This window comes from Dama dama, chromosome 27 (assembly GCF_033118175.1).
Source record: "Dama dama isolate Ldn47 chromosome 27, ASM3311817v1, whole genome shotgun sequence".
In the NCBI taxonomy this organism is placed as follows: Eukaryota; Metazoa; Chordata; class Mammalia; order Artiodactyla; family Cervidae; genus Dama; species Dama dama.
This window is the reverse complement of record NC_083707.1, coordinates 12,705,146-12,727,305: the sequence shown is the minus strand read 5'-3', so window position 1 is coordinate 12,727,305 and position 22,160 is coordinate 12,705,146. Positions and strand designations below refer to the sequence as shown.

Below are 22,160 nucleotides of genomic sequence, written 5' to 3'. Positions count from 1 at the left end.
AATGTGTTAGTCCAGTCTGACTTACTAAAAAGACTTGCTTTCAGACAATGGACATCGCAAGTGCTTTTACCTGAAGCCACCAACTATTTTACTGGAGAAGATTCAGCTTTGGCCTCAAAAATTCTATCTGAAAATAATATTTTTTCTGATGCCATTCTCTGCTTAATGAGGATACTGTCTTTTCCCATTCACGACTTAAAAGGAAGCACATTCTCTGTGTGGGTAATCCCAGGCTCTCTGCCTTCATCATAGTTGGAAAAGACCATTCTCAGCACTTGTACAGAGGAGAGTTTAGGCCTCAGAGGGTCTGAATATTTCCCCCACCTGTCATCAGCCAGCACCACCATGATTGTTGGACCAGCACAGGAACTAAAATGGTTGGATTTTCCCGGAATTCATCCAGCCACACAATTAAAAACTTTTCCCAAGTCAAGCCCTTGCTTATGGGAATCTTGGAGGAAAACATAAGGAACAGGAAGAAGGATCACCAGTTCAAATGTTGGGTTCCATTTTAGGGGGTACATAGAGAACATGGTGAACTTTATGATCTCTTTCCCAAGCATAGGGACATTACTACAAATTTAAAAATCACCTATCAGATATTGGACATTTCAGCATGTACTCCCCAATTTGTTGTATGTGTGTGTTATTTGATGCCAGGCATGTTAGATTACAAATCTGCAACTCTGAAAAACCTTTGTGTATCAAGTCATAAATATGTATAACATCTGATCAGTAGGGAGGCAGACTAGTGGTGTGTGTGTGTGTGTGTGTGTGTTAAGTTACAGAAACATGCTCAACATAATATCCTTAACTCCATGTGTAGTTTTTAAATGAACACTCTTGAATTCTTACATTTTAAAATAAAAGATTTGTTTATATAGAAACCTACCAGCTGAACACCAAACACTTTTCTTCCTGTTACATTTGTAATTCCAGTCTCATGAGTGCATGCTCTTCTGGGCTGTTAGAGAGAGTAGATGTCAGCTGGCTCTTTGATTAGAGTATTGTTAATTCTTTGATAACGCTGTATATTAAAGCACAGTAGATAAAACTATGGTCCCGGCGTTCCCTCTTTGCCATTATATTTTAATTAATTGCTATAAATTTTAAAATCACAGAAATTCCTTTATTAATTAAGGTAATGTAACTGAACAAATTGTTAGCAGATTTAAAAAGTCTATTTCTGATATAGAAATTAAAGTTATATCATACAGCTATGTCATTCAGACTTACCACTGTTAAAAGTTTCATAGTAACTAATTGTTTAGATGAAATAAAATATTGAATATAAATTAATTTCAAATGGCCTAATTTATCACTGATAAAATGTTTTTATATACATGATGTTTTGGTAATGCTATGGGCCTTATGGATTTTTAAAAATTATATAACAATTCCTCTTTTGAATAACTTTGTGTATTCTTTTTAAAACAAGAGTGGCTTATTTTACTTGGTTGTGTATTGGGCTTGGAAATTGTCAAAGAAAGGATGGATTGGAAATTTCACCTATCTCTCCAATGACATTGCAAAAATATTTAACCTGTTAATTATTATTATCCTTTCTATAAGCATATGGTTTGAAATTTCAGATTGTAAAAATTATATCTAGTATACACTTTTTAATATGATAAATGATGTATAAACAGTTTTCTGTTTAGTTTTACTTTATAACTGTTTCTTTGGCTGTAACCATGTAGCACGACGTAAGTTTTTAAAAATGTATTCAGATGAACCAGTATCTGGAAATATGGCTCTCTGTCAAAAGAAGCTAAGGAGAGTGACTTTAAGTCAGATGAAGTTTGGGGGGTGCAGAGTCCATCAGAAATCTTGTATTCTGTACGTTTGCTCTCTTCACCCTAGACAACACAGCCTCAATCCTCACCAGGAGAAATGGTTTCCGGAGACAGGAGCAGTCTGTCTACTACCTGCCCATCTTCATCGTGGACAGCGGGTCGCCTTCGCTCAGCAGCACCAACACCCTCACCATCCGCGTGTGTGACTGTGACGCAGACGGGGTCGCCCAGACCTGCAACGCCGAGGCCTACGTCCTCCCCGCCGGGCTCAGCACGGGGGCCCTGATCGCGATTCTGGCCTGTGTCCTGACCCTGCTGGGTAGGTGCCGTTTGCGATGCTGTGTAAGAGCAGTCACAGCTGCCGGCGGTCAGGATTTCTCATATACTCTGAGAACACGTGCAGATAGTCTCACCCATGCTGTTTGGCTCACAGAGGAATGACCTTCGGCCACGCTTTCCAGTGATACGGTTAAAAGTGAAATCGTCAATTTTTATTTTGTAAACATCAGTGAAGATAAATGGCTTCTGCTGAAAATGTTGTTTTTAAAGATTTTAAAAAGCATTTACCATATCCTCCAGCCTATTTGTTTTAGAGTTCAGGAGGCTCTATGAGACTAGAGAGAATCTTTTCTATGTTATTTCGATAATATGCTTATTTTGGAAATCATGGCCTTCAGTGGAATCTAGTACTTAACTCCTTAAGACATGAACATTATGTTAGTCTCTATTCTTGCCTGTGTGTTTGAAATACATCATAATTTTTTTAAAAAGACCAATGAATATGAGGGCATAAAAAAAAGAAATGATGACTTTACATCCTGCCTCTTTTCAGAAAAGATTTAAACTACATTTTACTATTTGTAAAGCTCAAAAGATTACAGTTTCAGCAGTGCAAAATTTCCCAAGAAGAATTTACATATGTAATTGTACTTTTCCATGATTACTTTATTATGTGGTTAAGCTTGATTTATAACTCATATTAGAATTGCAGTTTTATAAGAGATTATGCAGCATCCTTTTAAAAATTGGAAGGCGTCCAACATGGGCATTGGGTAATGGGTTTATTCCTTTACATTCTGTGAAGGCAAAGTATAGTTTCCTACAGTGAGGACAGTAAGCATTTAATATTGCATCTGAGCCTGTACTCTTGTGTTTTCTTGGGGCTTAGTATAATTTGTAAATGCATTTATAGTTTTATAAAAGCAGAATTTAGCAATGAGAGTCATAATTGTATAATATTTAAAAGCAAGAATTTATGGAGTTAGGTAAAAGCTAGCTTTTATGCCTGCCTCCAACATGTACTATGAGTTTGAGCAAGCTCTGGGAGTTGGTGATGGACAGGGAAGCCTGGCATGCTGCAGTCCGTGGGGTCACAAAGAGTCGGACACAACTGAGTGAGCCAACTGACTGGACATATACAAGCTCTTCACCAAGGGGAACATTAATTCTTCTAAGGCTAGCTTCTTAATCTCAAAGGAGAAAATAATATAGCTAAATTCATAAAGCTGTTGTGAAAATTAAATGATAATTCATGTGCCATCCATCTAGTGAGCATTCCGTAAATTTTAAGTCTTATTGATAAAGCAAGTTCTTAACCTATTAACCAAGGTAAGACCTAATTACTAATACACTGTGGAAATAATCTCATGAAAATGGAAGTTATTTCCTTCAGCTAACCAAATCTAGAAGGGCATAAGCTATTTTTTATATAGCTTCATACAGATGGCCAAAAGTTTTAGAACTTCATTAGAAATGGCAAGTAATTCCCAATGAAAGTCTGAGTATAATGTAAAGGACTTGAGTCAGCTTTGAAAAAGATTGGACCATTGCAAACTGCTTATTATTTCTTTACCAGATTTTAAAACATGTTAATAAGAGGTAAGTTGTATATTTATTTTATAGTAGCTGGATAACCTAGAAGATAAATATTTTCCTTCCTGTGTGTGTTTTTAATTTTATCAGAGTATCATTTTTTTTTTTTATTTACAATGTTGTCTTAGGTGTATAGCAAAGTGAATCAGTTTTTACATCTATCTATGTCCATTCTTTTTCAGATTTCCCATATAGCTTATTATAGAATATTGAGTGGAATTCCCTGCGCTGTACAGTAGGTCTTTGTTGCTTCTGTCTTTTATAGTGGGTATATATTAATCCCAATCTCCTATTTTATCCCTTATCCCTGTGTTTACCCTTTGGTAATCATAAGTTTGATTTTGAAACCTGTTAGTCTGTTTTATAAATAAGTTCATTTGCATCATTTTAAAATTAGATTCCACATATAAGTGCTATTACTTGATATGTGTCTGACTTACAGATGGTCAAGAGGCACATGAAAGTATGTCTTCTCTAGAGATATGTCTATTTAGATCTGCCCATTTTTTGATTTAGCTGTTTGGAGATTAAATCCCTTGTTAGTTGCTTATATTTAAGTTGTATGAATTTATATTAAGTTTTGTTCTTTCCCTATTTGGATCTTTAGGTCCAAGAAACTGAAGCTCTAGAACATCCCTTCTAGCTCTGGGTTCTTCAGACACAGCGGAGATTAGTTAGACTAGTGTTTATAAGGCATTGGTGGAAATCACTGTCCACTTCATGAAATCAGTGCTCTTCCGGTGTGTCCAGGGTTGGCAACTGGATGTTTAGGTTTCATGCTTCTTTTCACTTTTCTTCCCTGATAAACCAAGACCTTGACAGTATTTTCCTCTGCTTTTAACTGTGGAGACCACTCATGATTTGATACAACAAGAAAATATTTTCCTGGCTTTATAAATGATAGTAGTACTTAAGTAAAAATATTAAATTGCAAAGAAAAAAATGAGGACAGTATGTAAAAGATGAATCTGCACTGTGATCTGAAAATATAGAACATAATAACATAGTAGATTCTAGTGGCTAACTTACAGTAGCAGGTGTGTTCCTCTTTCAAACAAGTGCAAACGTACTAAAGAATGAATTGCATTGAATGAGATGGTACTAAGTGTTAGACGTTAGCTATCACTCGTAGCTCAGTCGGTAAAGAATCTGCCTGCAATGCAGGAGACCCAGGTTTGATTCCTGGGTGAGGAAGATCCCCTGGAGAAGGGAATGGCAACCCCCTCCAGTATTCTTGCCCGGAGAATCCCATGGACAGAGGAGCCTGGCGGGCTACAGTCCATGGGGTCACAAGAATTGGACAGAGCTGAGCAACTAAGCCACCACCATGCCTACATTTCGTGTGAGAAAATTGTATATTAGAGGAGACACGCACAACATTATAAGGTGTCAGAGCCAAGCCTAAATACAGCCCAGACTTCCTCGGGGATGTCCTTTATGAGGTGTTTTTCTGTAAGTATTTTCTAGTCTGAAAGACCCGTGTGTCTCTGGGAACCACCTGTAGATCTGTATATATGGCCCGTCTGTCTGAGATTGTTTCACCTACTGGCTTTAGGACTTCTTTGGTGAACTCTGTCTAATTTAAAGTGTCCTCCACTTAACACAGTCCTAGATGTGTCCTCTCAAGCTTGGGAGTATTTTAAATGTGAGCTTATTCTTCATGGCAACCAAAATATACTAGCTGTCTTTAGGCATAAAATATTCATTGTACTTAGGTCAGTTTTTCTGTCTCACGTGAGCCTTCAATGAAATCATTCTAACTCACATATTTAATGGAGAGGAACTTTGTGATGCTCCTTTTAAGGAAAGGAAAGATCAATTTCAGTTGCAATTAAACTTCTTCCTATCCTGAGGCATGGAACGCAGTTTCTCAACTATGCAGATGATTTGCAAATCTCTGGTTTGGTTCTTAAACAGAACTAGACAGGTATAGTCATTGTTCTGTCAGACTGCTGACATGAGAAGTCTGAAATTATCATACACTGAACAATCTTCCTGCGTCCCTGCCTCTTCTCTTGATTTGGTCCCTACTTGTGTGGCTACATGGCATCACCGACTCGATGGATATGAGTTTGAGTAAACTCCGGGAGTTGGTGAAGGACAGGGAGGCCTGGTGTGCTGCGATTCATGGGGTCGTGAAGAGTCGGACACGACTGAGCGAATGAACTGAACTGTGTGTGTTTTGAGTGGAATCGGTCAGCCTGCACTCTTCTGTATGTCCCATCCTCTGTAGCCAATCAGCCCCTAAGTGCTGTTAATTTCACTTTGATTCTTGAATCTGTGTCTTTCACTGGCTTAATACTCATCTTGATTTTGGCCAGGGTCCATCTTTCCCCTCCTGAATTAATGGCAGTTTCCCCAGTCTCTATCATCTTCAATCTAATGGAAACACAGAGAGAGTAAGCTTTTTAAAAGTAAATGTGATTGCAACACGCCCAGCTTAAAATAAGATTTCTGTGGCTCCCCATTGCCTACAGACTAGAATCACCTTCTTTCTATGACCTGACTGCTCCCTCTCAGTAGAACCTTCTTTCTCTCCACTCACAGTGTACTTTAGTCAGATTGCAGAGTAGCACTTTGTCAGACTCATCCTGCTTTGTTTTAAACCTCTTCTTAAAAGCTTTGTTCTCTTGCTTGGAGTACCCCTCCCCAGAATCCAACAAGTAGTAACTCCTTTTTGTATTCAGCACTTAACCTGCTTTGCTCCTGAGTCCAAGTGGGGTGCTGTTCCTAAGGCGGCAAACCAATCTTAAAGCATCTTTCCTGGCTGATTAATCCAAACCAGATTGTCTACTCTTCTATCTTGTCTGGTGGACCCCTGCTTTTGGGGGCAATGACTGAGCAGTATTTCATCACTGTATATATGTAGCATCTCAGAAAATCATGATCAGACACAGACAAGGCATATATCATACATGATACTGAATGAATCCATGAATGTTTGGGTGTACTCAGTAGTAGAAAAGAACATTTGATTTTTGTCATTATCCCTAACTTGTATTTCTGTTGGACCTGAATGTTCCCATTTCATAATATTCTACAGTTTTAGGCCTTTATTTGAGATCTGGCCTAAAGAGAAAAGGAAAAAAAATTATTGCAGTAGAGATTTCAAAGAGGTTTCGTTAAAATTCAGTTTAAATTTCAGTTAAGAATGCTATATTTGATATCTATCTGAATCATGCACTTGGATTTTATTAATTACAGCTCCTTATTCTTTGTGACTATAAGTAATAGGTGACTCTGCCTCGGCTGCGTGTATGCACATGTGTGTGAGCTCAGTCGTGTCCGACTTTGCGACCCCATGGACTGTAGCCCGCCAGGCTCCTCTGTCCATGGGATTCTCCAGGCAAGAATACTGGAGTGGGTTGCCATGCCTTCCTCCAGCCTATCTTCCTGACCAGGGACCGAACCCGTGTCTCCTGTATTGGCAGGCGAATTTTTTACCACTGAGCTACCTGGGAAGTGTGGGTTCATAAGTGCAAATCCAAACTTGGGCCCTCTCTTACTGGGAATCTGCCTGTATCTGATTACACAGCACATAGATCCAGGCAAAGCAGTAAGCTGACTTCTCTCATCCTTTTCATCTTTTCTTACATGTCATTTCTAATAACACCTCTCTGTGATCACAGCCCAACTTCACTAGTAGCCCTATATTTTTCCTGTCATTTCCCTTTTTAAAACAAATTATTTCATTGCTTGAAACATCTCAGAAGCATTAAATATACTTATATAAAATCCAGATGTTCCTCACAGCCCACAAACAAGGCACCTTCTGATACCTGCTCATGTCTCAGTGACATTAGACCCTCTGATCCTTCACTCACCCAGTAGGAAGAACCACGTGGCTTTTCTTTCCATGATGTTCAAATGTACCACCCTGTTCCTGAGACCTTCTTCCAGCTTCCTTTACCTACTGGATTCTTACTATTCTTAGTGCCCCAGTTCAGTATTACCTTCAAAGAGGGAATGTCCTGGTTAAATTAGGTGCTCCTCACTCCCATGATTCTTTATTACAAAACCTGTGTGTTTCCTTTGTAGTGGGTATCATAGTTGATAAATGTTTATCATGCTCAAATATTTAAAAAAAAAAAACCTTGAAAGTAATGATCTTAATATCTCTCTTTTGTGAAACCATTATGTTCTCAAAGCCTATCATAGGGCACCCAAGAGAAAAAATCTTTTTGGGTGAATTGGTGAATAGTACTTATTGCATTCTACTTACGTTACTACATTTGTTTTACATGTTATGCTCTTCATGAATAGGCCCAGTATCTGTTATTCCACTAAATGGAAGAGAGTAGATAATCAAACACATCAACTAAATTAACTAGGGGTTATCAAAATCATATGCGTGTGAATGGTAAGGTGTATGTTTCTTTCTGTGCATCAGTTATATGATTCAAATTTTAGCAAGACCAAAGAAATAGGAACTGGAGTGTGTAAGAATTTATTATAGAAATTCAGAAAAATGACATTTTAAATGAAATCAGATAGTGCTTACTTTGTGTAGCACTATTTAAGTATGATGCAAATATAAATTCACTTAATCTTCATAAAGGTACTGTGAAATACTTTCTTTCAATATTATCTCCATTTTGGAGAGAAGGAAGCTGAAGTAGGGGGAGGTAGCAGTTATTAAAAAGCTAAGTTCTACTTGCCCATTGATGTGAATAATTATTTATAATTAATTACTCAACTTGTATTCTGATTATGCTAATAACAATTTTTCATTTAGGTTGTTTTTCACTTATACCTAATAGAGTAATAACGGTAGTATGATAGCTGTTTCACTATTCAATATGTCATTTGGTAATTAAATCCCCCACTATAACCATAAGACCATATGCAATTACGATTTTTCTGGTATTTTCAAATCTTTTGTTTAAATCGACTGTCCAGAAGAAACACATGCATAATTTTAACTTTTCAAGGGAACCTCATTAGAAAAAATATTTTTAAAGTGAAATAAATGCTAACAACATATTAAAGCAGTATGAACAAACTATTGTAATCTTAACATGTAATCAGTTATTATTATATGTTACTTAAAAATTGTCTTTAACATCACATGTACATTTTACACTTAGAGCAATCTGAAATAGTGATAGCCGCATTTCAAATGCTCATTCACCACCTGTGGCTGCCGCATTGAATAGTGAAGATTTAGACAGCCTTTTATGACTAATACATTCTGAATGTTTATAAAGACCACAGAGCAAATACTATTTCTTGGTGAAGGCTGACTCATCCATCAGCTCTTACTGTCATCTCTTCTGTGAGGCGTTCTCTGAGCATCCTGGCTAAACGTTCCCATCCATATATTCTTAGCATATGTTATAATGCTCTGTAACTATTGCATTATATAATAATTGCTTTTTCTTATTTAAGTTATTGAACTTAATGACAAGAGCTATCTGCATATCACCATAGTACCTTACCTGTTTTCAGTTTAACAGACATTTATCGAAATCATCTGTCAGGTACTGTTCTTTGTGCTTTAGCTATATCTGTGTGGAATGGCATCACTGCCCTTCTAGGGCTTATAGCTTTAGAAAATCTGTGCTCTCTAAAAAATATTGTTGAATTAAATGATGCTCAGACATTTACTTTTTGGAAGTAGTCTATAAACAATGGGTTACATTTAAGAAAGTGATAATTAACTGGTTTACATATGCACATTAAAAATCCTTTACAGATTTCTAAGGATGAGGAAAACTGACTTGAAGGTAATTTAAATGTGGTTTAAAATGAGCCCCAGACTGAATGTTTAAAGTATGTTAATAGATGAAAGGAAAAAGTTGTTCTTTAATAGAAGTAGCCTTATTTAGAAGTTAGTACCATTTTGTGGTCATCAGATTACATCTGCAGAATTCTATCAAGTTCTGGGTGAATTATTCTGTTGTTAGCCTCTGGGAAGTGGGTTAGAAAAGTAGGACCGAAATACTGCCAAGGTGATTCAGTAAAAACCATGTTCTGGGTTAAGTGTCTAGATGTGTATCTGACACACACCACAGTGAAGGTTGGAATCAGAGGTCACTGAAGGGAGAGATGGGGAGTTTGGGATGGACATGTGCACACTGCCGTGTTTAAAATGGATCACCAACGAGGACCCACTGTGCAGCTCAGTGCTATGTGGCAGCCTGGATGGTGAAAGGGCTTGTCTGTGTATGTCTGAGTCCCTTCACTACTCACCTGAACTATCACAGCATTGTTAATCGGCTATACCCCAATACAAAAAAAAAAAAAAAAAAAAAATTAGAGAAGAGCACACTGACTTACAGTGTGAACTTCTGAATTTTTCTCCATCTTCTGCTTCTCTCGAGTTTGAGAGACTGGTGCTGTCCCGGTCTGCCTGCTTCTTGGCGCCCATGCACGCCTGTATCTTCTTACAGCGAGTTGCATGACAACTAGTACTATATTTATATGTGTATATATAGCCTCCACAGTGAGCTGCTGGGATGTGGGAATCGCTCTTGCTATATTTGGCCCGTACCCAACACTATTTCCTACACACTGGGATACTTGGAAAATGTTGAATCGAATGTTAGGAAACTGAATTCTACAATCAGAAATGTAGGTCAACATTATGCATTTTCTGCTTGAAGAGTGTTCCAACTTCTTTTCTCACGTCTACTCTTCTCTGCCTCCCTAGTCTAATCAGAATGACTTTTTTTCTTCTAAAAACAAATCTGATCATACTGTGCTCTCCTTAACCCTTGCTAGTGCCTACATCTCCCGGCTTCCCTCCCATGTCTGTCTTTACTCTTCACCTGTGTTGGTCTCACACTTTTGTTCACTGGTTGACTGTGCCCAGAATACTCTTCCATATCGCCTCTTGACCCTCAGGCTTCAGTTATCCTCAATTACTACTACTTCTGATCTGTTTCCCCTAATAGGTTAATATATCCTTGGTGGTGCCGGTGTCGTCACTAAGTTGTTTCTGACAGTTGCAACCCCGTGGATGGTGGCCCGCCAGGCTCCTCTGTCCGGGAGATTCTCTGGGCAAGGATACTGGAGTGGGTTGCCATTTCCTTCTCCAGGAGATCTTCATGACGTGGGGATCAAACCTGGGTCTCCTGAATTACCAGGCAGATTCTCTCCCAACTGAGCCACTGGGAAGCTCTGATATATCCTTAAAAGATCATATTTTCCTCTTTTGGAATAATTATCACTGTCTTTCTTTTACATACAGTTGTCTTTATTATTTGATGAATATTTGTCCACCCCATTTAATTTTAAGGACTTCCCTGGTGGTGCAGACGGTAAAGTGTCTGCCTACAATGCAGGAGACCGGGGTTCTATCCCTGGGTCGAGAAGATCCCCTGGAGAAGGAAATGGCAACCCACTCCAGGATTCTTGCCTGGAGAATCCCATGGACGGAGGAGCCTGGTGGGCTGCAGTCCATGTGGTCACAAAGAGTCGGACAGGACTGAGCGACTTCACTTTACTTTAATTCTAAGTTCCATGAGGAAATGCATGTCTACCTGTATGTCCAACATTGTATAACTATACCAAAGTCATGTACTAAATGGTTAACTCATATTTGTGAAGTGGATATATAAATTCACGAACAAGCACAATACATGTGCATGTCTAGGCTCCAACTAGGCCTAAATCTTTTCTTTTGTCTCCACTCAGAGGTATAGTCCATATGACAGAAAGACATGTGATAAAACGTTTTAAAATATATAATCTTGTGCTTACTTAGGCAGAAAATATTCCTTTTAATACAGGGATTATCTCCATAACCACTGAAGAGCAGTTAATACTTGTTCTCCATAAAGGTTAAAATTTATTTTTTATACATGCTCAAGTAGTTAGAAATTAATATTCTTCCAAGTCATTGAAATGTTAAACTGTCTAACCTTCTAAAAGACTTCACATTTATTCTCAGCCCCAGGCAAGATTAGGGAATAAAACAAACTTCATGAGATATTAATATCCTAAATGGGTATCATCCCCATGGGCTGGCACACCCATGGGTTCTTAGATTTCACCTTTCCTAAACACTGTAACTGAGGGTCAGAAGGCAGGGATGTTGGTAGTTTGAAAATACATTTGCAACAGAGTATAATAAATAATTGTGAGATGTAGATAATATATGACAAGATCCATTGTACTTACATGAAGGAAAGAGAATTGCTGATTCATATCAATGTATGACAAAACCCACTGGGAAAAAAAAATAAAAATAATAAAAAAAAAAAAAAGAATTTTGAAATGTTTGGTCTTCTAAGATAGGCTTAAATGAAAATAACATCTAATTCTTGCATCTAATTCTTCCCTTCTTCATACCCTCATTACTCCTATGCCGTTGCTTCTTCCATCCTTCTGTGCTCAATTGAACATTTTCTCCACCCCAGCGCCCCAGTTTTGCTCTTCACTTTGTGTGGAGTATTTCTCATTTTCCCGTTTTCACCTGTCCACTCATCACAATTCTTTGGATACTCACCTTTCCTTTCTGTGTCTTAACTCAGTTTGACTTCTTAATGAGAAGTCTTTCTTGGTTAAACTTTCTGCTGCAATTACTTTCATTTCTAGCAGACCATATAAAAAAGTTTCAGAAACTAAAGTATATAAATCGAAATTTCCTGATGGGTCTTTCTGGGTTCTAGCAACTGTTACCCGAGTTCTCAGCTTTCCTCTCTATTACCTTCTATGGACGTTCTAAGCTCACAGCATGAGAGAAAATGCAAAGGCTTTGAAGATAGATGGGAGTACAACTCAACCCAGGTTATTATCTTGACCATAGAGAGATTATTTCGTGTCTGAGACAACCTGCCCCTGGGAAAAGACTTACTCCAGAGAATTACCAGGAAGGTCAGCTGGTATTCTGCATTCAGACCATCATCTTCCTTTACTGCTTTTTTTTCTCTCCCATTTCATCTTTAGGCATAGGGCTTGCCGTGAACTTGATCCGCCTTCTACTTTGCTTATTACCTAACTTCGTTCTTGGTTTTCCCTTAGGGGAGAAACACGTCTTCACTTGCTGTGTTCACAGAATTTTGAATGAATGTTCTTGTAGGTCACAGGATAACTATGAACACATCTCTGGTGCACAAGTGCCTGGCCTGCTGCTCATCTCCCTACACGATTCCCGAACCTCTTTGATCTCTTTAGTCCCCCCTGTGAACACAGAAATTGGCTATAAGTATCACATATGGCTAGGTTCAGTTTAAGTGACTTGCCCAAGTAGTAACTACTGGGCAAATATCACGCAGCTAATATCAGGAACGAATGGACTTTTATCTAAGGCCGGCTTGACACCAAAGCTATATGTTAGTTTTCAAGTTTCATACCAGAATGTTACAATAGAAACATATCAATCTTTTGTAAACTTGTTTTTGCTGTAGCATTCTGGCATGGAGCTTGAAAACTAAAAGGCTTTGGAGTGGTGGACGTGCTAATTTTCAGAAGACAAAAAGGGACAGGGTTGGGAACCCACTTAGCAGAGAGGGCAGACACGTAGCAGAGTATTTATGGGAATAGACAGGAAATGAATGATGTCTCATTCATTTCAAAACCATGGGTTTGGGAATTACACATCTGCTACTTTGATGAAGCCAGTTGAAAACATTCAAGTGTAGTAAATAAGATGAAAGATGAAGAGAAAAGCATTTATATGCCATAGCAACACAAGAAAGTGAGCAGAAAGCTCAGAAACGTATCTCAGTTCCTAAACTGTCGGGTACAGATAAAGCTTGTAGGGGAGCAATGGGCCAGGGTCAAATAGGAAAGGAAATAAAAAAGGGCCACAATAAACAATTGGCTTCCCCCTATTTCCAAAGATCCCCAGTAAAATTATTTTTGTCAGTCATATTCCCACTGATGATGGAAAACAAATAGCAGACACATGCCTAAGAAAGCATATGCTTTTCATTGATGATAACAAAATTGTTTAATACATCTTTAGATTTTGCTTTTTAAAACAAATTGAGATGAAGGCTGGAATATACTTCACCCTTACTCATTACCTTTAATTACTCCAAATTACTTTGATGTCTTTCTTAGTTTTATATTTTTGTTCTCAAATGTGTTCTTAATGCCAAAGAAAAACCTTAAAGGGTATTTTAAATATAAACTTATTTTTAAACTGCTGAGAGTAATATACCTCAAACAGTAACCCACTCAGTATGTATTCTGAGACTTCTAGACCTTCCAGGAAAAAAATTCTTGTGATTAAAAATTGTTAAAAGGATATCTTATTTGTAGCCAAAGATAACTCACTGATTTTCACGAATGATTATATAGGTTTGAATTCTAAAATTCAAGAATACCTTTCTACTTCATTTTAATTCTTAGGCCGTGAAATCTAATGTGTTCCCAAGTCAACCAGCATTCAGTAACTCACAGCAAGAGCAGAGCAGTCATCATCTTATTAGTGTATACAGTTGTCCAACTGCATCTGTGGGGAACTGATTCCCAAAGTCAGAAATGCTCAAGTCCTTTATGTCAAATGGCGTAGTATTTACATATCACCCATGTACATCTTCCCCTATACTTCAGATCATCTCTACTTATAACACCCAATACAATGTCAATGTTATGTCAGTAGTTGCAAATTCAATGTAAATGTTGTATAAATCATAGCCTAAGTGAAGCAAATTCAAGTTTTGCTCTTTGGAACTTCCTGAAATTGGGGAAAAAAAAAGATTTCAATCCAAGGTTGGCTGAATCTTGGATGTGGAACCTGCAGATACAGGTCAACTGTATTTATTAAGAGGCACAAAAGTATATATTCAGTCTAGAAAAGCGAGGTAGATGATCTTATTTGCAAAGGAGAAAGAGGCATGGATGTAGAGTAGAAATGTATGGACATCAAGGGGGAAAAGGAGGATAGGATGAATTGGGACTGGTGTATACACTATTGATACTATGTATAAAATGGATTAACTGGCAAGAACCTACTGGATAGCACATGGGACTCTATTCAATGCTCTGGGTTGACCGAAATAGGAAGGAAATCCAAAAAAAGACCAGATATATGTAAACCTATAGCTGGTTCACTTTGCTACACAGCAGAAATTAGCACCACATTGTAAAGTGACTGAACTCCAAGAAAAATTAACTGACAAAAAGTATATTCAGTTTGCTTAAAAGTATAGCCAGTGTAGTTGTGTCTGTTTTCCAATGCAAACATCTGCTTTATTATGTATGTTTTGATAAAAGAAAAACTCCTAATGTTAAAGAAATGATTGACTTCTTCAGTCAATCTTTGGCTACTGCTAAAACCTTACAACCCGTAGGCATAATACCTGCAGGCATAATACATTAAAAACCCAGTTCAGTGTTTCATGCTGAAAGCCGGACTGTATTAGAGGGAAGCTTTTAATGTTTGTATAGGGTCTGACATACTGGCTTTTATTTAACAGCTGAGTTTCATAGACAAGTACTAGGCATTTCTTCAAAGAACCCAGACAAATGCTATAATCCATTTCCCTCGGAAATTGCAGTTGTTAAATTAGACCCCAAACATTCATGAATGTCACTTTGCCTTTTCAGCAATTAAAGAGTTCAAAAAAAAAAAAAAAAGTCCCTTTGTGTTTCATGGCTTTGAAATTATTATATTTATCCTGAGCTGGCCCTCCCCTCTGCACTGTCAAATGCTCCGGAGGTTACATTCAAGAGGCTGACATCAGTTCTGAACAGGTATGGGGAAGGGTTTCTTGATGTATAAAAAGTGTTCGATATTAAAGGCGTTGGAGCAGTTTGAGCGCATCTACCGCTGTGAGTTCCCGCGTAAGCAGGCAGCCCATTCATTTCCCTTTAAAGGACAGAAACCCCTGAAATCCACAGCAGAGACCTGCTTTCCCCGGTGCATTGACTGAATCTATTGCTTTGCTGTCTCCTTGTCGTAGTGTTGATCCTCCTGATCGTCACCATGAGAAGACGGAAAAAAGAGCCCCTGATTTTCGACGAGGAGAGAGATATCCGAGAAAACATCGTCCGCTACGACGACGAGGGCGGGGGCGAGGAAGACACGGAGGCCTTTGACATGGCCGCGCTCAGAAACCTCAACGTCATGAGAGACACCAAGACGCGCAGGGATGTGACCCCGGAGATCCAGTTCTTGAGTCGCCCGACTTTTAAAAGCATCCCGGATAATGTCATCTTCCGGGAATTTATTTGGGAGAGGCTGAAAGAAGCCGACGTGGATCCCTGCGCCCCGCCTTACGATTCCTTGCAGACGTACGCCTTCGAGGGGAATGGCTCGGTGGCGGAATCGCTCAGCTCCCTCGATTCCATCAGCTCAAACTCTGATCAGAACTATGACTACCTTAGTGACTGGGGGCCGCGTTTTAAACGCCTCGCAGACATGTACGGAACCGGCCCCGAGAGCTTGTACTCATAGCCCTGGGGACCTTCGTTTGCAAGGTACTGAACGAAAAGTAAAGGCAAAAAGAGAGAAAAAAACAGCAACACAAACGACGTACAGAACCACAAGAACTCCGCTTGCAAAAGGGAAATGGTTGTAAATATTCCTCCATTTTTAACTGTTTGGGTTTCTGCCTTGGTGAAGCAAATCTTCATTAGACTTGTCCAAGGGACTGCACTGACCACAGACTCTGAGCATTTGCAGGCTTTTTTGATTAAAAAAAAAAGAAAGAAAGAAAGAAATGCTCAGTGGTTTGTGAATAGACAGCAACTCTCAGATACCTGCAGAGGCACCCGGCCTTCTGAGTGAGGAGTGCCGTGTTGTCAGTGATGGCGTTGGCAGTGAGGTGAATAAAACACGATCTGCCAGGAAAGTCCTGGAACTTCTTGCATATCAAAACTTGGGACAAATTTAATTTACAGTGATGCTTTCGGCTTGCTAGATTAGAGCATCCAGCAGAATTTTATTGCTGTGGGTTAGCAAATATATTTTATTTCGCAATATAAAAATTCTCAGAAAATCCTCCCCAGTCCTCCAATACAAGCCAATAAAATTTGGTTTAAGGCAACATAAACCATTGTTTAGCAGATAAATCCAGAAGTGTTCCAAATAAGCAATAGGTAAATCATTCTTAAAGTTGGCCGTCTTTTTGAGATGCTGGTGTAGGTATGAAAAAAAGTTGCTGTCTATTTGTTGCCTTTTTTTATTATCTCTTCTGATTTCTACAGGAGACTACCTTTTCTTTTTTTATTTGACACATGGTGTTATATTTATTTTGGAGCTCCAATCTCCACTCAATTCAGGTCCATCTTCCTGCCTCGGAATATTAAGCTCATCAGAACATGTTGATTTTTTTTTCCAGTCTGAGCTACATGAAGGAAATGAAGCATAGAAATGGAAAGAAAGACAAAATAAAGGTTGAGCAATTGAGCCCTATTGCTGTTCACATCTCAGAGAGGAACACAGCTACAAGGACATGGAAGTTCTCTGTCTGAGCCATTAGAATTTAGAGAACATTGGAAGGAAGTGTATTATAGAAGGAAGATTTCAGAGAGAATTGAGATTTTTCTTTGATGCAAGATTTATTTTTCAAGGTCACAGGTTCTAGAAGCTCCAAAGACTTTTGAGAATTTGTTTTCCTCTCCTCTTTTGCTGTAAAAATATGGAAAGATTTTTTTAATATATCTTAAGCAATGTAATGTTATAAATTTCAAAATCCATCTTTCAATTCTGATGCAAATATGTTCCTCAAGAATTATCCAAACAGTGTATACTTCTTGTACCAGTTTAGATGTGCCAAAGTGAGCAGAGGAAATTCAAGTGACCACATGTGTTTGAGAAAAAGAATTTTATGACTAAAATGGTATTTCTACCTAACATTATTTTCTAGATTAATACTAGTTTAATGTGAATATAGTCAAGTAAGAATGAATTTTTTTTTTTCCTTTTAAAAAGGGTTTATTGATGGGTTCCTAATAAATCTACAGATAGTGGACATTGTATAGGAAATTGTGTTTCTAAAAGTGCTTTCTGAAAGGCAGTGGAACCAGAGTATCAGTATTTTGATTACATGAGGAGAAACTCCGTAGGAATCTGTAAAATTGCAGCCCACCTTTCGAAATGAAGTATGTGAAAGTGGCCTTCAGCTTCATCAAAATAAATAATTCAATAAATATGATTATCTGTAAACAGTTCTTTCATTTGAATAGTTTTATAGACATTATTTCATGACTAGACATGCTTCTTGCTGTATTAAAACACATATGCATATGAAAAACCAATTTTATAACAGTAAAGGATACTGTTCATGACTTTTAATCACATACGTTTTTCAGATTACAAAAATAAAGCATAGTACACTCACCCAAGTTCATAAAATCAGAGTGTGGTGCAGGAGTGATAGAGGTGTTAAGTCAGCAAGGGGCTGAGAATACGATTGTGTAATAATCCCCTTGTCTGCACGAAGATAAAACAGTATATTTGGATTATGATGTCACAGCTGCTGATTGTTGCATAAATGGAAGTTTGAATGTATTTTAGAAAAGGAACATCACACCATTCACCTTGCTTTCTCTTTTAAAGTATATATATATTTTCTTCTTTTTTCAAAAAAAAATTTCATATTTGCCAGTAAAAGATTGGGGGGAAGGCTTTAATTTAAATAAAGATGAAATTCTTGCATATACTCAATTGCCATTTTGTGTGTGGAAGATGATAACAATACAGTATTGAACTTGATTCAGTGGTGTTTCAAAGAAATCTTGAGATGGCTGCAAGTATCTCCCTAATAGAGATGGAGTTTATATGAAGTATTCTAGCTAAGCGTCTTTTAATGATGGTGAATGTTATTTTAGTTCTCTTTTTTTTCTTCTGAAAATTAGGGTTATAGATGTTTATCTGACATCCTTAAGGGAGAGGCTCTGTTGTAAACCCAGAGAGTAGTCAATGAACAAAAATCAGTGTTAGAGCTAGTTACAGAATTCTCCAAAAGCATCTAAATAAATACCTATTATATCATCTAACCACTAAAATTCAGTGGTGAACTGGAGCCAGATCAGAACAACTCCTAAGTACCAGTTATGCATATTTCTTCCCGATTCTGCTTCTAGTAACAATATCTAGTAATAATAATAATGGTAGGTCAGCCATGGTGGTAATAGACTACCAGAGAAATCAGCAAACACTACCTTTTCTTTTCTTTTTTTTTGAGAACTATTAATAGTTGATAACTGTTTACTAACACTTCACTGCTTACTTTATAAAAGGAAATCTAGTTGTAAATACAGTATGAATAGAATATCAAAAATTACATGAGAGCAATATGTGCCCTGTTCTACTACTAAATACCGATTCATGTGGTCGTGACTTCCTAGTATCAGATCCTTGGAGCTACAGGTAGAAAAGGAGGGGACCCACTTCATATGGGATGCAGAAAATGGTTGGGAAGTCAACAATTTTACATATTTTCATTTGTCCTTATGAGGGCACCATTAGAAACTCAAGGTATACAAAGTAATGCATATTTTGGAAAATTTCGTTTCTTAAAATTAGCTGGATTTAACTTGTTACCCTCCAACTCAAAGAAATAAGCCCAGTCCTCTACTCTAGATTGTTACTTTTGCATAATTTTAAGTCAGCATAAAGAACAGAAAAACTAAACCTTTTCAGGAAAGTGGAATTTTGCAGATCAAGCCTAAACTATGATTCTGGATGTGCACTATGCTAAAGCAATATTCCAAAGTCAGCTGCAGACCAAAATTAGGAAAGCAACAAGGAGACAAGATACTGTGCAGAGGCAATGAGTAGATCTTTCTACAAGCAGTCACCTAGATGAGTCTGGTCAACTTCTTCCTATGATAGGAAACTCAGCTGAAGATGACTGCAGTTACAGTTAGACAACTACTAGCCACAGGCAAGAAATAATAACGTGTAGGTTATGCTACCTGCCTATTCACTCTGCCCTCTGAAAATGTCTTACATTTATTTTAACTTCACTAACAATTACATCTACTACACTGGATGATGAGCAGTCTTTGGCAATTATTCTCATGTAAATGGTATAGTTGTATAAGGTAGGAATTGTATTTGTGGTATGGTGCACATGCTCAAAGAACTTAACATGCATATAGAGTGTTAGCATCATATTCAAATATAAAATCCAGAAGATCTTAAGATAAAATTAGATATACTTGCTTTTTGCAAGAGGCAAAAAGCATCTTGGTTAAACATTTTAACATTTTTGAGCACTACTTGCAAATATTAATCATCAAATTTTCCACATTATTTTGACACCGTTTGACTTCAGCCACCTGATGCAAAGAGGTGACTTATTGGAAAAGACCCTTATGCTGGGAAAGACTGAGGCAGGAGGAGAAGGGGCAACAGGCATCACTAACTCAATGGACAGGAGTCTGAGCAAGCTCTGGGAGATAGTGAAGGGCAGGGAAGCCTGGAGTGCTGCAGTTCATGGGGTCACAAAGAGTTGGACATGGCCGACTGACTGAACAACAACAACAACAATTGATTTTCAAACTGTCCTAGTTACCCAAATTGTTTCTAAATCCCAGTTTGAAGGTTTATTTACAGTTAATCTAGTTAAAGCTGATTGCAAGAAAGCTTGGACTTACTCAACTGTTTCTGATCAGGGATGGCTGGAGACAAATGAAATGTCTGTGACAGTTAACACATAAGAAAATTCATTTTCTGTTTGTCTATGTAGTTTATTTGATCTTAACTCTGTCAGTTTAGTTCCCTCACTCAGTCGTTTCTGACTCTGCGACCCCATGCACTGCAGCACACCAGGCTTCCCTGTTCATCACGAACTGCTGGAGATAACTCAAATTCATGTCCATGATTCAGGGATGCCATCCAACCATCTCATCCTCTGTTGTCCCATTCCCCTCCTGCCTTCAATCTTTCTCAGCTCAGAGTCTTTTCTAGAGAGTCAGTTCTTCGCATCAGGTGGAGCTTCAGCATCAGTCCTTCCAATGAATATTCAGGACTGATCTCCTTTAGGATGGACTGCTTGTATCTCCTTACAGTCCAAGGGCTTCTTAAGTGTCTTCTGCAATACCACCGTTCAAAATCATCAGTTTTTTGGTGCTCAGCTTTCTTTATAGTCCAACTCTCACATCCATACATGATTACTGGAAAAACCATAGCTTTGACTAGATGGACTTTTGTTGGCAAAGTAATGTCTCTGCTTTTTAGTATGCTGTCTAGGTTGGTCATAACTTTTCTTCCAAGGAACAAGCAACTTTTAATTTCATGGCTGCAATCACCATCTGCAGTGATTTTGGAGCCCAAGAAAATAAAGTCTGTTTCCATTGTTTCCCCATTTGCCATGAAGTGATGGGACTGGATGCCATGATCTTAGTTTTCTGAATGTTGAGTTTTAAGCCAACTTTTTCACTCTTCTCTTTCACTTTCATCAAGAGGCTCTTTAGTTCTTACTTTCTGTCATAAGGGTGGTGTTATCTGCATATTTGAGGTTATTGATACTTCTCCCAGCAATCTTGATTTCAGCTTGTGGTTCATCCAGCCCAGCATTTCACACGATGTACTCTGCATATAAGTTAAATAAGCAGGATGACAGTATGCAGCCTTGACATACTCCTTTCCTGATTTGGAACCAGTCTGTTGTTCCATGTCCAGTTTTAACTGTTGCTTCTTGGCCTACATACAGATTTCTCAGGAGGCAGGTAAGGTGGTCTGGTGTTACCAACTCTTGAAGAATTCTCCACAGTCTGTTGTGATCCACACAGTCAAAGGTTTTGGCATAGTCTGTAAAGCAGAAAGAGATGTTTTTCTGGAACTCTCTTGCTTTTTCGATGATCCAATAGATGTTGGTAATTTGATCTCTGGTTCCTCTGCCTTTTCTAAATCCAGCTTGAACATCTGGAAGTTCACAGTTCATGTACTGTTGAAGCCTGGCTTGGAGAATTTTGAGCATTACTTTGCCAGCGTGTGAGATGAGTACAATTTTGTGGTAGTTTGAACATTCTTTGGCATTGCCTTTATTTGGGACTGGAATGAAAACTGACCTTTTCCAGTGCTGTGGCCATTGCTGAGTTTTCAAAGTTTACTGGCATATTGAGTGCAGCACTTTCACAGCATCATCTTTCAGGATTTGAAATAGCTCAACTGGAATTCCATCACATCCACTAGCTTTGTTCGTAGTGATGCTTTCTCAGGCCCACTTAACTTCACATTCCAGGATGACTATCTCTAGGTTAGTTATCACACCATCGTGGTTATCTGGGTCGTGAAGATCTTTTTTGTATAGTTCTGTGTATTCTTGCCACCACTTCTTAATATCTTCTGCTTCTGCTAGGTCCATACCATTTCTTTCCTTTATTGTGCCCATCTTTGCAAGGGACATGAAATGTTCCCTTGGTATCTCTAATTATCTTGAAGAGATCTCTAGTCTTTCCCATTCTACTGTTTTCCTCTATTTCTTCCCATTGATCACTGAGGAAGGCTTTCTTATCTCTTTTGCTATTCTTTGGAACTCTGCATTAAAATGGGTATATCTTTCCTTTTCTATAGCCAATTATTTTTAAATTATTAATATATATTGTGTATATATTCCATGGTATATGAAAGTTTAGGGAAGC

The 22,160-nt window shown here is 38.1% G+C and overlaps 1 protein-coding gene across 3 annotated transcripts in view; it reads left to right on the top strand.

Annotated features, from left to right (window-relative positions):
* The window catches only part of CDH7 (cadherin 7), a 137,863-nt gene extending 120,141 nt beyond the window's left edge, over window positions 1-17,722 (top strand). For all 3 annotated transcript variants that reach the window (XM_061130768.1, XM_061130769.1, XM_061130770.1), the window contains 2 exons: window positions 1,864-2,115; window positions 15,527-17,722. In XM_061130768.1, coding sequence (XP_060986751.1) covers window positions 1,864-2,115; window positions 15,527-16,020 — 746 coding nt within the window. In that variant the 3' untranslated portion in view covers window positions 16,021-17,722. The remainder of the gene's footprint in view (window positions 1-1,863; window positions 2,116-15,526) is intronic.
* The last annotated feature ends 4,438 nt before the right edge of the window (window positions 17,723-22,160 follow it).